This window comes from Phyllopteryx taeniolatus, chromosome 23, assembly GCF_024500385.1.
Source record: "Phyllopteryx taeniolatus isolate TA_2022b chromosome 23, UOR_Ptae_1.2, whole genome shotgun sequence".
In the NCBI taxonomy this organism is placed as follows: Eukaryota; Metazoa; Chordata; class Actinopteri; order Syngnathiformes; family Syngnathidae; genus Phyllopteryx; species Phyllopteryx taeniolatus.
In genome coordinates this window covers 472,586-488,854 of record NC_084524.1, presented here as the reverse complement: position 1 = coordinate 488,854, position 16,269 = coordinate 472,586, and the positions used below count along the sequence as shown (strand labels likewise).

The following is a 16,269-nucleotide window of genomic DNA, read 5'->3' as shown; positions in this document are numbered from 1 at the left end:
TAGGAGTCAAGCGAACACCGTATGTGGCCAAAGGTATTGAGACATACCGCTTAATTCGTCAAAAAATCGTAATCTTCAATTCTTCATCTTCGTCAAAGAAGTTTTTGCTTCAGCAATACTTTTGTCCATTTAGCATTTTAGGCGCTAGAAAATGCAGAAACCGGGTCAGCGTGCTGGTGCCACTTCATCAAAGGCACAATTGCCTCCGCTTTTCTCTCTTTTTTTTTTTTTTAATTCAATGTGTGTGCGAAACATTTCCATCTCTCTCGCTATCTGTCCTCAGCTGAACTGTCGCTAATTAGTTATCATTTGCCCTCTTTCCTTTTTGAGCGCAAACCTACTCACACTCCCGCAGTCCCAGCCTGCCTGCACTTCTTCCTTCACAGATCACAGAAAGGCTCTGCTGTCTTTTTATCATCATTTACACGTACAGCGTATTCTTTTATTTGTATCCACGGTGCTTGAAACCGTGAGAGTGGCAAACTTGCGTCATTCCTTGGAAGAAGATAGTCAGGAAGGTATTAGGACCTCCTGTAGGTTCTGAAGAGCAGGGCGGGAGGGTTTCCTCGGCGTGGGCGGGGGGCTTCGGCGGGAGCGGGGCCGTTGCCAGCGAGCCCGAAGCACGCGGACGCGCTGCGCAGGACTTGAGCCGCACTGGCGACTGCGTTGAAGTAGGGAATTACCCACTTGGAGCCAAACCAAAAATGGCTGACGAGTGCGTTTAGCTTTCTGCTTTTCGGTTAGAGCGCAGTGTTTTTGGGGCAAACCGACCCGTGTTCAAAAGAACAGAAAAAGCTCCAATGTCCTTTCTGGCGTATACAATATTCAGTCGAAACGGCTGGCAGTGAACGAGTCTTTTTAGCGCTTCCCGTGTGAGCCTTTCCGGCATTTGTGCCGGGCGACGCTCCGGGAGGTCAACTTCCCATACCGGCCTCGTTAGCGGCGGGCGTCCCGGGCGTGCTCGCCTTCTGCACGCTCATAATTATTCCATGCGCGGCGCCATCCATCTCCGAGCGTCAACCCGCATCGCCCCCGCCGCGCGCGCGCGCGCCTATTCCGATTTCCTCTCGCCATTCGTCAGCAGCGGCTGGATGCTAACGCGGTAACGGCGGCCCATCGCCGCGCAGAGACGACGAACCTCGATTGACAAACTTAATTGGTTCTTTGTAAATTGAGCATGATTTCCCCATGAGAAATAATGTAAAGCTGAATCATTGACAAGAGTCCCTATTTCACGAAAGGTTGGATCACTTTGCTATCGATGAACCACGACGAGGGCTGAGCCATCCAAACGCTCTCATTCAAATGCAGCCGCGCTGCCGAGCGTTCGCAGCCCGTCGGAAATCACAAACGAGCCACCGCGACCGGAACTTCCTTTCTGGCCACGCGAGAACTGGAATGCGTGCGGACCCTTGCGAGGTGGGGTTGCGCATCTCCGTGCCGCGACGTGAGCCGACGGCCGTGGAAAACGGCACGACGATTGAAAATCCAAATAATAACACTCGCCCGCGTCTGTTGTCCATGAGCGACATTCCGCAGGCCACGCGGAGCAATCTGATCGACGTTAGGGGACGGAGATGTGTCGGCGCTCGCGGCGGGTACCGACTGCCTGCGGGGCGGACGGATGATCTCGGCAAAGGAGAAGTGCTCACTCACTAAGACTGATTTGGACCGATGAGCGAATTGCCCTTTTGGGTACAGAGGGGCTACTTTCTGCACGAGGGCAAAGTCCAACCCATTTATCCCAAATCCCAAAGCAAATGAAATCTTTGCAGCCAATGAAGAATTAGGATTCACCGGGTGAGCCGGCGCTACCCTGGCAACCGTTCCCGACTTCCTGCATCCCGCTGCCGAGCATCAAAGGCCGCGTGCGTTTCGCCTTCGCGCTTGGCTCCGAACGAAAGCGTTCGCGTTGCAATTATTTTTAGCCGGGTACGTCGAGGGGGTGGAGCTTGTGGCGGGCTTTTCTTTTCTTTTTCTTTCTTTCTTTCTTCTTCCTCTTTTGTACCGCACGTGACACGACGCGCAACCTGATCTCTCGCGTCGTTTCTGTCACTTTTATCCCGCGTCTCCTCCTCCTTCTCCCGCCTCAAAGTCTCCCAACTTCCCATCTGCAGATGGATGAGCGACGGAGACAGTAATAGCGCTTCGCTCGCTCATTTCAATGATCCGTTTAGGCTCGGCGGAGTGAATGGACTTTTCAAGGGCGCTTAAATAATCACACAATCTGGGCCTCTGATTGTGGCAGCGTTAGCACCGCGTGCACGCTCCATTTATCCCGCCGACTGAATGTGTCTACTTAAAACGACATTTCAGTCGTGAATGGACGAGAATAAAAATGCTTTTGACTGTCAGCGAGGCATGACTTTAGCCAAGCGTTTATTATTGTGCCCGTAGTTCGCAATGATGTCAATAAACGCAAACATCGTGATCTTCGTCGAGGTGGACTAGTGACTTTGACGTGAAAACCTTTTGCTTTTGCGACGCCTCAAACTGTAAAAATAAACAAAATAAGACCGCTTTAATCAATCCGATGGCTTTTGGTGGCAAAGTAATCATTGATCTACAGATGTATGTCATGGCTTGATTTGAAAAGCAGTGGTTTTTGTTTTTGTTTTTGTTTTTTTACATGCTGTTTGCGGTTCGCTCCGTAAACTGCATCGTCCGTATGCGACGTCGTCTGTTGACAGCATCCATATGCGTACTCTGTTCAGGTGTGGTGTGAGGTGAGGAAGAGGAAGAGATGAAGGTGCCGTCACTTGTCTGACTTTCAACGTGTTGGCACTTCTCGCCATCGTAATCGACGTGACAAGTCGAGTTCCAGTGACCAGCTCGAGGTCCATGTAGTAGACTCTCTGTCCTCACTCGTAGTCGCGAGCAGTTGTCAACTAGTGCGCCGTTTGACCCTGCTAGTGCTAGTAACATTTCGTTGTCCTCGTAATGTGGTTTAGGGGTTCGGTTCAATGCAGGGGAGCCTGTGAATCATTTAAAACCGCATTTCAGCACCATGGATAGCGCCGACCACTACACGCGCGCACAAAACTGCGTTTTACCATTCCTCTGGTAAGAAAGTATACATTTATATATATATATATATATATATATATATATATATATATATATATTGACAGGATGTCATCATACCTGATACGCCGTTGCCTGCTGCAGTGTTTATTTACACTTTAACGTACAAGTCAGACGATGTGTTCAAAGCACTCACAGAAAATGCAAACGTGCTTTTGGAATTTCAATGCCTTTCCTTTTTTCTTTTTTTTTTTTTACAAAACCTTGAACCGGAAAGCGAGCCTCGAGAAATCGCCGCAAAAGTGAATGGGATGTGGGGTTGCCCCTTTTTCATGAAGAAGCTGCAAGTGCCGCGTTTACACGTGGGTGTGAACACACCAAATCAAGTTTTTGGTCCACTTTATGAGAATATTTGTGTTACTCTTATGATTACTTTTATGATACCTCCTCCAAGGCGCCAACCCACTGAAAAATGAAGGAAAATATTCCCAAAATGCTCCTAATTGAACCAATGTAGCGTCTGGACACACAGGAAATCTCATGACCTCGGCTTTTTTTTGGTTTGGTTTTTTGACCTCCGCTGATGAAATATATGGAAGTAACATATATATTTCAATATATTTCAATGAATTGGCAGTTGGTTTTGGCCCAGCAAATGCACGAACAGATGAGCCGACAAGCGCGTGTTCACCGTGCATCGGCTTTAACCTTCACGCCGACTTGCTAATTAGCGCTGTGTAAATGCCACCCCGTCACTCGCCGCGTCTCCCCTGTTGGCTCACCCGATTTCACGCGACATGGCCACCGACGTCGCTGTTTGCATTTTGGCTTTTTTTTTTTTCCTCTTCATGGCGCTTTTGACCTCCTGTCTCGCTCCCCTCGCATTTTTTAGGCCGACGACCTGCAGGACTTCACGCGGTTCCGCTTTTGGTGACGCAGATTTGACCCAAATTCTGATCTTCTGATCTTCTGATCTGGTCTTTAGGGCTCATGTTGTGAAATCGGTCTTGGCGGGTTTTGCATCATCCTGCAGCAGGGCCTCATTCCATTCCAGGAAAAAGACAACGAGGCAGTTTATGCCCGCATTGAAGGGATTTGTTGCCCGTAGCTCGGCGCGTCCCGCATCCCCTTACCGATTTCCAGCTACCGTACGCGTGCTCGTCAGCTTCTTGGATCGGGAACAACCTCGTCGTCGCCTTTTCTTTTAGTTTTTCTGGATGCGCGACGTCAGTCGAACGCCATCAAGTGCTCTTCTCGCCGGACTGACGATTGGTGCTCGATGAGAGCACTCCTCCCCCTTTTGCTCAAAAGGGTACAAAGAACTCGAAGTGGCGACAGTTTGTAACCTTCCAAATGTTTTTCAACGATAATTGTGTGTCGTTTGTATGTGTGCTACAGAATGAAGAACAAGATCAGTTTGGGTGTGTCGCTCATTTGCAGGCATTTCTTTTTCTTAAAAGCGGCCAGTGGGCACTTTTCTTTTCGTTTTCACCCTGTTGTGTTGTGTAATTATTGACTCGCTGTGTGAATGATGACGCCCCCGCAGGGCAGATGTGGCTTTTTGGGGAATGTTCTTTTTGGTTGGTTGGTTTGTTTGTTTGTTTGTTTGTTTGTTTGTTTCGAGCCGACGGGCAACAGCGCACCGTTGGAATTGAAGGTTGTTGTTTTTTTGGGCTTCGGTGTGTGGCGCTACGGCGGGCTAATCGACCATTGTTTTAGTCTTTGACGATGCGCTTTGACAGCTTCAATAGCGGCTGTGCCATTTAAATAGGGGGGGGGGGAGGGAAGGGCAAGAGCAAAAGTTGTGTTTTTTCAACTGTTTTTGAGTGGGGGGGGGGGGAGTACATGGGTCCTTTTTGGAAAGCTTTCCGATTTCCCAACCGGCAAGCGCCTCAGCCAGTGGCCACACCCACTCCCACGCAGATGCGCCGATCGGGGGGGAGAGGGCGAGAACATATTTCTTCCGAGAGGAGACGACAACATCGCCGGCTTTCTTGATCTTGTGTCTTTTCTTGTGATGAATGTGTCTGTGATGCATTTTGTTTTTGTCCTCTTTTTAACCAACAAAACACAGAGAAAACAAACGACGACTCTTACTGCTTTGTCCTTTTTTGCTCTTGCTTCTTTTCTTATTTTTTTGGTATTCTTTTTTTGTCTTTTAATTTTTGAAAACGTTTTTTGCCAGTAATCTTTTTTGAATTTTCTCTTTTCTCTTTTTCCCCCCCTTTTTTCTGAACCCTAGGTCCGCTCACAAAAAAACACGATGAATCTGCAGCCAACAAGCCTCGAGACGAAGGTATTTTTGATGCATGTTTTGCCTTTTTTCTTGTTTCCCAGTCTTTTTTGGGGGGTTTGTATGGACAAGGCACACGCACACATGCGCACACATCACAAGGTGGCTCTGTGTTCCGCACACGCGCATAAATGTGCCGACGTCGAATGAAAAAGCATCGCTAGGACGACTCCGCCTAGCTAGCGCTCTTCATCTGGAAGTCATTGCGCGTGTTCTCCATCCTCGTCAGCGTCGCGCCGGCTCTTCCCCAAAATGTAGAAGAGCCGACGTCGCTTCGGACGGAGTCCGCAAATATATCGCCGGCCGGTGCCAGGGGGGCATCCGAGGACACTTGCGCCCCCGCCGGAGGAAGTTCGTCCTTTATCTCCTGGCCGCAGCGGCGCAGCTGATTTCTATCATCGCTGCTTTTGGCTCTGCGGCTATTCTCGGGGGTTCTGCGAGTGAATCTTTTTCTTCTTGGGCAAGTTTGAGGCTTGTATTGATTTTTTGAAACAGATTCAGAACGGATGCATCAACAGCGTTTTAAGCCCAAAACTGGACTCCAAAATATTGTCAGCGTCGGAAGACGATATTTCAGTTTGTTCATGTGAAACCGTATTTTCTTGCAGCGGTGCTTTGAGATACAAGTGTAATTCGCCAAAATAAAATGTGTGTTTGTGTTTTGCAGTAAGGGAAAATAGGACTCTTGAATAGTGTACTTTATGAAAACCATAATGTAAAGAATGAAGCAATTTGCACTCGCGTAAAAGCACTCGAGCGCAGCTACTTGGTGCGTTATTCCCGGAGAAAGTCTTGCGATGTTAACAACGGTGAAGCCCTTTCCACGTACGAGCAAACAAACGTATGACTCCCTGCCGCGGTGGGCCGCCGAGAGGCTCGACGGGGAAAAGGAGAGGACCGACGAGGACGCTTTCTCTGCATGGAGACAGAAGCAAATGAGCAAAGTTCGGTTCCGAGCGGAGTCCTCGTGCCGATAGCTCCGTTGCGTCAACGCCGTAGTGCTGCCCGGCTCTACGTTCGAATCCGGTTTGCATGTACTCCCCGTGCCTGCGTGGCTTTTATCCGGGTACTCCCACATTCAGCTTGCCCGTCGCTGTGACTGTGAGCGCCAATAGTTGTTCGTCTAGACGAGCCCCGCGATTGGCTGGCGACCGGCGCAGCACGTTCCCCGCCTCTCCCGCGGTGCGGAAAAGGGACGGACGGGTGTTCTGCTGCCCCCGGGTGGCCGAGGTGTGCGCACCCGAAGGAGCAGCACGTTGCCCATTGAATGGAAGCAAATCATTCTTGACATCGTACAGTATTTAATTGTCATGACGCTTTGTTTGTATGAAGTACAATGTAACGGCGTTAAACGTTTTAGTTGTTTTTCGGGGGGAGGCTGGCACTGATGAACGGCATGTCTGTCATTTCATATTTGAGTTACAAGCGCGATCGGTATTATTTGCCTCTTATGGTTGGTTTATTTTGTTATGTTTTCATGAGAGAAACCGAAAAAAGTAGCATGAAAAAGTAATAGTCATTTCATATTTGTGGGAACCTCTTCTGGAATTGAAACGAGTATTGTAAACAATGAAGTCGCATTTTCATCCCTCGCTGTTGACCGACAAGCACATTTGGGAACGCTTTCCGTTTGGGGTGAAAGCGGGACTTTGCTCGGTTGGAAATGCAGAATCAACGGAAGAAATGTTTTGTGCGTTGACAAAGGGAAGCGGGAGAACGTGAACCCTCAAGAGAGAAGCGGCAGGGGTCAACGGCCAGTCCAAGACACCGCAAGGTCAAAGAAAACGACGCGGCGCGCGGAAGCAAAAGGAGCGTGAAAGATTGGATCGGCCTCCCCATCCACTCAATGGGTGGAATTCCAGGAGGGGCGAGAAGGCCGGGAAAAAAAGACATCTGGAGCAGAGAAGGAAGGAAGGAGGAGGGCGGCGGCGGCGATTCGGTCGGAGCGAAAAACACGTCGGCCGTCAGCGGGGCCGAGCCCACTTGAGCCACCTCTTCAAACTACGAGCGAGTATCGAAACTCTAAATACCGTCCAACAGTGCGGTGTAACTGTAACTGCGCGCCATACGCCGTCCTCACTTTCAGGGCTCCAGACTGCCCTGGAACGCTGCTGTTGCCGCCGCAAACTTGACATTTGTCGTGTTTGGGCTGCAACATGGGAATTTCTGCATTCATTGGGAAAGTTTCGTAGAATTTGATCAATAACGGAAGCGACACGAATGCCCACCGAATGTCCTTTTGAAAATCAATTCCTTTGAGTATTTGAATTCCATCCAAAGGTGAGGGAAAAACAATTCATTCAGTTGATGTCTTCACCATGATGCGCTTTTGTCTTTACCGTTCGATTCAGTGGGCCGCCAGCATTTGCTCTGTCAAAAAAGAAGCAAAGCAACAAAACCTTAAGCGTAAAAATGAAACGTGGTGCCTAAAGAGTTCTTCAAAATGGAGTGTAACGATATTGAAGTTCAAAGTGAAATCCGAGGGCCGTGATTCCGCGGTTGGCGTTGCGCACTCGGAGAATCGCCGGTGGAGTTGTGCAGCTTTGAATGAAGGCAACTCAAGTAGGTGATGCGAGGTCGCTATGGCAACCACAGCGCTTATTTTCCCCTCGTTTACCAGCCGGTACAGCGTCGGCGCCGCGTTGCCGCTTAGTTGGCCGCACATATTGTGAAATGCGTTTGCGTCGTGGCGACGATAGCGTCCGAGAGAACGGCTTTCCTGGAAATGGACCTCTGGGGAATGGACCCAGAAAGACGCAGCTCGGCGCCGACCGAGTGATTTTTGCATTTGCGAGGGGAATTATGGAAATCGGAGCTCCGATCCCAGCCGGTGACCTGTCGCCGGCGAGGGCGACGACGGAGGACGGCCAACATTCGGAAGAAGGAGGCAACGTTGGTTTGTCCTTCGCATCGGGGGCGTGACCGTCGTGCGTCTACCGAGTGCTAGCGTTTCTTGCCGCGTTTTGCGCATTTGAGTGTTTCTGCGTTCGGGTCTGGCTGGCCTCGGTCTGAAAAGATCAATTGCCGGAGCCAGACAGAAAGAAAGAAAGAAAGAAAGAAACATCCTTTTTCAGGATGTTTTTGTTTTGTACAATGGAAATGACCTTCAGCTCTTTTGCTTTCCGGGCACCGGCGAGGAATAGTTGCGCGTAACCTCGAGACAGGAGCGACGATGCGCATCGCCTGACAATCGCTTCGATTGTGTTGTTTCAATTGCTCCTTTCTTGCCTAGCAGGACTCCGCACTCCGTTTGCTTCTCGTCCTCCAAAGAAGTATCGCTGAGCCGATGCTGTGTTTTTGCTCCTTCTCTTGCAGATATTCGCGACCGCAGGAAGAAGCCCGTGATGTTGTTCATTCACGGAGGCTCGTACATGGAAGGCACCGGAAACATGTTTGACGCCAGCGTCCTCGCCGCCTACGGCAACGTCATCGTGGTGACTATGAATTATCGTCTGGGTGTGCTGGGTGAGTGGCTGCGAAATGGACATTTTCTCTTGGTTGTTTTCCTTCAGAACAAGTGGAAGCGTCCTCTTTTCAAAGACACAAAAGCGTCCCCACGATGTTTTTGGACGGCATGCTAACCCACCGCAATGCACTTTGCTGTCGGAAAGGAGCGCCGCCGTCGCTTATGCACTGTTCACTTTGCAGTAAAACTCAACCAGCGCCTCGTGCGGGAGCGCCGACGCCACACTCCGCCGGGCCCCGCCTCTTAAAGGCATATCTATTCAACACACAGACACTACAATACGTACAGTATTTTACGTTTCCAAATTGTGCTTTAATACTTTGACAGCTCCCACACGCTTTAAACACATTTAAAGTATTTCTTTACGCCCGTTCTTGCTCTCCAACGTTTACAAAAAGACAAATAAGAGGCAACGCATGCTCGCTTCAAGTTGTCACTCCCGGTTGAGGTTTCCCATCAAACTGACACAAATAAAAGAGAATTGAACATCGTATCATCAAACACTAAAATGTTCATTCTGTTCATGTTCGAACTATAACCCAATTCTGCTAGCTTAATGCTAATATGTAATGCAAAACACCATAGAAAGGCTAACTTAAATGAACTCTGACGTGATGGTGATTTGGAACCTTCAAGCATTTTCTCATTTAACACACGTGGAGCAGCAACACATGCAAACATACTCGCGGGCATATATTCTCTCTGCGACGTGGCAACGGTGCCTTCGTTCATCGGCCCAGTAAAAAGAATCAGCGGAACGTCTCGAGAACTTTCCCAATGGCGTGCGTGCGTGCGTGCGTGCAGGGAATTGCGCGAGTTAAATACGTCACGGGCCGCCCGGCGCTTGACCTCACGCCGCTCGGCTGCCGTGGCGACAGACGTCGTAAAACCCTCGACGCGAGGGCGGGAGGTGAAAGCGAGATAATGCGTCCATTCGCACGTGATCAACGACTGCGAGATCAGAGGGCACGGAAGTGCACGCACACGCAAAAAGGAGGGAGCGAGAAGAGAGGAAGGCGGGGAGGTGGATTTGCCTGCGATGCTAAAAATAAAACCCGCAGCGGCGCGCGCCCGTGTTTATCGCACACGCATTCTCACCGCGCGTACGTCGTGCTGTTTTCCCCCGAGGAGACCGGCACGCAAAACGAAGGCTTGGGAACGTGCGTGTGTTTGAAATCGCTTTGAAACACGCACACACGGCACCTCCGAAATGGCCATTGAGCCAGCGGCGGGGCGCTCGGGGCCAGCAAGGCCTTCTGGCTTGATTCCCGTCATTTGCGAGCCTTTCTCTCGGTTGCGCCGCTTCCAGAACGCGTTTGCGAACGCGGCGTTTTTTTTTCCATCCGATCGGCTTTCGGTCTGTACGTGTCGACGTGACCCGCCCGGGGCCTTCGGAACCACGAGCGCCGGTCGATAACGACGACGGCGCGTGAGCAATGGGATTGTTCGTTGAAGCGTCAGATTTCAAATGTCGGCGTTTTCCATGAGTCCGAGTCCGAGTACAAGTTGTTCCAGCAAACTTTGACGAGCAAAACACGTCCGGAGCCATTTGCACAAATTCCTACGTACGTTTAATGACCTCAGGTGAGTAAGATGTATTTTCTTTTTGAAATATTTGGGAAATGTTTTTCGATGAGTCAGCATCGATTGTGATTGCTCTCGATGGTTTTTCCGGCGCTGTATCGTACTGTTGGGTTCCATAATTGTGACGCGATGCGCTGGATTCTATCGGGTCAATCCCCACGCGGCCCGCCATCGTATTCAGCGGATGACGGATGAAAAAATATCCGCTCCACGCTTCCCCAAGTGTGTACTTTGTTGCATTACGGCGTACAGTACGTTCGTGTGTGCGTGAGGTCGGAGCGGGCAGCGGCGTCGGCCGGCGCAACCCGACGTAACCGGAGACCATTCCGAGACGTGCTGGCCGGGACGCGCACGCGTTCGAACTCTCGATCTCGATAGCGAACGGACGAACGGACGAGAACGGACGTAAAACGTCCTGCGGCCTCAATATCCAATCTGAGTCACGAGTCTGCTGTGGCGCACGCGCACGCGGGTGCTGTCAGAAGTCGGACTTTCTCAATGTTGACATTTTCCTCTCGGCCAATCAGTGATGTCCGCAGGCGCGCAGTCAACGGCGTGTTTGGAAGTTTGGAGTGTTTTCAAGTGGCCGCCTCTCTCATCAGCGCTCCTTCATCTTCGCTGGCCGTCGCCCCTCCTCATCGTGGCCCCCCTTTTGGAAAAGGGGATTAGGCCTTTCTCGTGTCGAGCCGAGGGCCGCTAATCGCCGGGTATCGATCGTCGTTACGCTGAGACGACGGCGCTTTGAGTCATCGCGCGGCGCTCCCGGGATGACCGCCAGACGACGGCGCTGTTATTCGGGGATCGTCGCACGAGCCTCTTATCGAATGTACGCCACAAGGCGGGGAAGCGTCAAACTCCGTCCGAGCGTGCCTTTCTTCACGAAAGGCGCCGCAGGTAAACAACAGATGGCGGCGGAGATGCTCGAGTGCCGCCCGTTGAATGTCTCGCCGCGGGACGGGACTCGCTATCTGCTGCGTCTGACTCGTTAGAAACACCTGATCAAGCGTTGTCTTTCCCGTAGGTTCTCCCTGCGTGCGGTTCTTCCCCAAACAGCTGCATTTGCAGAAAGATTGACAGCAAGAAAAAGAAAGTCACCTTTTTAAAAAAAAAAAAAAAAAAATCGCTTTTAACTCTTTGTTGAGGTTTTCCGTCAAAGTAAACATAAAACAAAGACAACCGCATAGCTTAGCTTACGGCTAATGCTAACACAGACAGTGATGAACATTGCTGTGGCTGTGTTATAAGGCACCAAGCAATAGACAATAGAACAGTACTCACTGGATTCTTTATCCTCTGCGATGAAAGACTATATGAATCCCCTTAAATTTCTACACAGGACATACCCCGCTGCTATGCGCTATTATGAATCCAATTTGAGTTTTAGGCAGGACACGCCCAACTGCAATGTGATTGGCTGCTGCTCTCAAGGTGCCACTGTATGGAGCTGCGTCAAAACTAGCGGGGCAATTCCAACCTCTTCCTTTTTTGTAAGCATAAACTGTTTTTTAATTATCAGCTTGAAGAGGTCGGATTTGAACGGATCTCCGCGGCAAAGCATCGTTGTTGACATCGGAACCCCAGGCGGGCGCGTCTGCAAATATCTCCGTATCATTTCACATTTTCCCCCCTTCTCGCTCTTCGCCTTTTCCGTGCCCGGCCGGTCAACGGGCCGCCGCATCCGTCGCGTATGTTCCGGAGACACGGGCTTCGAATCAAAGCGACGACGCGAGGTCGGCCTGCCGCGTTCGTGACGGGAATCGATGTTCCCGAGGCCCGTCGCTCCCGTCGCCTCCATCGACCCTCGTCAAGGTCGCTGATGAATTATACTATCAAAACTTCTTGGCTTTCTCAGTACCACCGCAAACGCCGACATTCAAATACAGTTCATCAAAAAACGAGACAGAGGCTACATTCCTAAAAAGTGTCTTTCATATTAGTATTAGTTTGAACATGACCACTGCACTTCAAAAATCCAATTGTGCCTCAATAAATAAGTTTCCGTGCAAATGTATTTGACTTCAAACTTAAACTGGAATGAATTTCACAAATGTACTTTACTGGATTAAAAAAAGCAACTCGACAAAATGAAGCCACCGTCACATTATGTACAGTTTGAACCTGCGTCCTTTTACATGAGATTGTCGCGCGCTCCCGAGAGAATTCCAAGCGACGTTACGTGGCAGTCGCCTCCTCGAGGTTGAAGCGTTCCCACCGTGTCAGCGCCGCGCCGGCTGGCGTTTCCCGCCCTGATCTAACATTACAGTAGCCGTCTTTCATCACAGGAGAAAGGACGCCCATCAATTTCAGCAGATCTGAATCGGTCCCGCCAATGGCATGATCCCACCCAAAAAAAAACATTCAAAATGTTGCCTTCATTGTAAGATTTCGTGTTTCTGACTCATTCGGCCGCCGAAGAGCTGAAGAAAAAGTCATCCCGGGGAGCATTGCGAGCTAAGACGTCTGTCCTGGAATTCCTCTTGAGCCGCATAAATGCCTTTGTAAGAGTGGCCGTTGCCATGGTAATGGGAAGACCCGTCACGCAAATTCCGTTGCGGAAAACACTTAATGTAAAGTTAAAAGTCAGCAGATATTTACTCTGCTTCAAAAAAGTGACGCACGGGACTGCGTCATGTGAATTATGGAACAAATGGAAGTGGAAGCTTTGCAAATGTCAGGCATGCGCGTGCACTTTTCTATGTCATGATTGTGCTCGTCCACAACACTTCCCATCCATCCGGTGTGCGTGCGTGTGAATCGAAATGGCGTTTTCCACCATATTGCAATTTATTGAGCCGGAGCTGGATTTGTCAGGCGCCGGCCGTTTGGGCGTAGACGGTGTCATTGTCGCCGATTGTTGCCGGGAGACGGCGTGCGTCATCTGTCCAAGTTTCCTCGGCGCGTGTCCTGGGAAACCCGAAGCGACTGCCAAACGTCGCCTGCCTTTTGTCCACGTTTGCGACTCGGATGTTGATCTAAAGCGCGCCTCGGGACACGTTTGGGCAGGTTCTCGCGCAACGTGAGAACAAAGCATTTTGTGCTCGGACATCCTGGAGCTGTTAGAGGAGCGCTTTCAGGTCCTTCGTGATCCTCACGCGATAAGAAAAAGCGTCTGCTCATGAGACGCCCCCAATTCCTCCATCTCCCTCTCCGACTGGAACTGGCGTGTCCGTGTTGTGGCCGTACGCGGCGGGCCGCTCGTGCGTCTGCGGCATCCCCTCGATTTGATTTCTGTTTGCACAATTGAAGACGTTTGCAGCCCACGCGAGTGGCGGTCAGCACGTCTACGTTGCACTTTGGAAGTTCACGATTCGAATCTGGCCTCGGGCCTTCCCGTCTGGTGTTTGCGGGGCTTTTCTCTGGGTAAACAAACTCTTTAACTCACTTCGACGTGGTTCCTTTCTTGCCACCAGATGGTGCCAAAGTACTACTTTTATTGCTTTGTCCTGAGCACAAAAACAGCAAATCACGGAGGATAAGCTTTGCAAAATTATCCGCTGAATTGGCGAATGCCAAACAACAAATATGCGGGGTTCACAGTGTGTGCCCTGCGATTTCAAATGTTGAACTATTTTTGGATTCAAAATCAAATTGTTAGAAAAATTGGAACGTTAGAAGATGTCACCGTTTTTGTTGAGATTTTTTTTGAGGGGGGGGTTACATAAAGAGCTCACACTTTATGTAAAACATTTTAAGTTGAATGTTAAAATGATGTCAATTAAAAACTCATATAAATGCCTCGCATATTGTATGTTTAAAGCCCCTGTAAATTGAAAATAAATGTCTTTTAAATTTGACACACCTCAGAAAAGAGTGTTGTTAACAAACTTGAAGGATTAAAGAAATGTGCAATTATATAAAATTGGGCTACAAAATCGGGAAAAATCAAGCTCTCAAATGCTGCGGGCGTGGCATCCGAATGCACTGAAGCCACGCCCCGCTCAATTGTCTATCAAATACTACCTCTCCCATCTGGAAAAATGGATGCTACTTCATCTAGCATGTTTCTTATGCCTGCACATAATATGTTTGAGCTGAAAAATCGATGTGCTTCGAGCTCCGGTGGCTGGACTACCGTAATTTCTCATGTATAATGCGCAACCCCAAAGTTGACCTCAAAATTCTGGAAAACCCTTCTACCTACGTATAATGCATTTTTACAATGCATTATTTATTTATTTATTTTGTTATTTATTTTTGTGCGCATTATACACGAGAAATTAGGGTATATCCCACCAGGTCAACGAGGCGCTCTAAAGCGGCCACACCGGCGTCGGAGTCACTGACGTGCTGGCTATTCTAAGATGCGATAGAAGCTTCCAGGCCCGACTGTTATTTGTAGCAAGCCTGTTCCTCCGTAAGTCCCAGCGTTGGTGAGTGTTGAAGGACAATGGCAGACTTTGATGGAGATGGGCGGCCCGCTGTCGCAGGTTATGGCTGGCAGATGGCTCGGCCGTCATCAGGATCTTAATCACCGTGTCACGTGCTCATCTGCCGCGACCGGAGCGGCAGAAGTTTGAACCTTCATTTCTCTTCATGCGCCACATCTTTTAAAGTCGGGTCAACTTCCTGCAACTGTGACAAATCCTGGCATTTGTTTCTACTTTTAATATCCACTCGACTGTCTATATCTGTAGACTGACTTGTCATTTCATACCAAATTGTTGCTCTTGCCAGTCTTTTCGGCAGACACCCCGTGCGCCTTGCTAGGAGAAACGACGCGAGCCGTGCGATTTTGCGGGCACAGCCACGCCACGCGGCGTTTGGATGTCCGAAGGAAAACGCGTGCTCGATATCTGAGATAGTGACGGAGCAGCTCGCAGCAGAAGCAGCACGACAGCAACTCCGCAGATGAAACCCCTCGGCTGTGCGTCGGAGTGTCATTCATCTTCCCAAGCTCAGCGTCAGACCAAAACCCCCCCGAAAATATTTCTCTTCATGCGCCACATCTTTTAAAGTCGGGTCAACTTCCTGCAACTGTGACAAATCCTGGCATTTGTTTCTACTTTTAATATCCACTCGACTGTCTATATCTGTAGACTGACTTGTCATTTCATACCAAATTGTTGCTCTTGCCAGTCTTTTCGGCAGACACCCCGTGCGCCTTGCTAGGAGAAACGACGCGAGCCGTGCGATTTTGCGGGCACAGCCACGCCACGCGGCGTTTGGATGTCCGAAGGAAAACGCGTGCTCGATATCTGAGATAGTGACGGAGCAGCTCGCAGCAGAAGCAGCACGACAGCAACTCCGCAGATGAAACCCCTCGGCTGTGCGTCGGAGTGTCATTCATCTTCCCAAGCTCAGCGTCAGACCAAAACCCCCCCGAAAATATTTCTCTTCATGCGCCACATCTTTTAAACTTTGGAGTCTTCGCAGCCGCCTTGATTAAAATTCAAAATCCGAACATTGTATATTTTCGTCGGAGCGCCGTCCCTTGCATCTTTTTCTGCCACTTTCTGAATAATTCATCAAGGCCTTCGCACGTCTTTGATGGCAGTCAGAGTGTGAGCCTCTCGCTACATCTCAACATTTCGCCACAGTTCTTTTGACTGTGTTGTGCGCGCGACTTTCATTCAGCGGTATTTATAAGACTTCCTCACCCCTGGGTGTGACCGGAGTGGAGTTCCAAAGCCTTCTTTTTCCGTCTTTTTCCGACGAATAACGGCCGGCCGTTCTGATGTCTTCTTCTCCCTTTTGGCGGCGACCGATCGATTGCACTTGAACTCCCGTTTACAGCCTGACAGCGCATTGAATATCCTTTAGCGTGAAGGCAGCTGATTTACAGTGCAAGCTTTGACGTGGTTTATTGGGCCCGGGCCGTTCGCTGGCCGGCTGAAAGGAAGCGGAGAGCATTTAGTGGAAAGGCAGCTGATACAGAACCATTCGCACGTGGTCTATTCCCTTC

At 49.9% G+C, this 16,269-nt stretch overlaps 1 protein-coding gene across 3 annotated transcripts in view; it reads left to right on the top strand.

Moving 5' to 3' along the window:
- Window positions 1-16,269, top strand: part of nlgn2a (neuroligin 2a) — a 96,766-nt gene that overhangs the window by 69,307 nt on the left and 11,190 nt on the right. For 2 of the 3 annotated variants that reach the window (XM_061763793.1, XM_061763791.1), the window contains 2 exons: window positions 5,267-5,320; window positions 8,633-8,782. In XM_061763793.1, the coding sequence (XP_061619777.1) occupies window positions 8,662-8,782 (121 nt within the window). In that variant the 5' untranslated portion in view covers window positions 5,267-5,320; window positions 8,633-8,661. The remainder of the gene's footprint in view (window positions 1-5,266; window positions 5,321-8,632; window positions 8,783-16,269) is intronic. The other variant, XM_061763792.1, reaches the window with a different exon arrangement.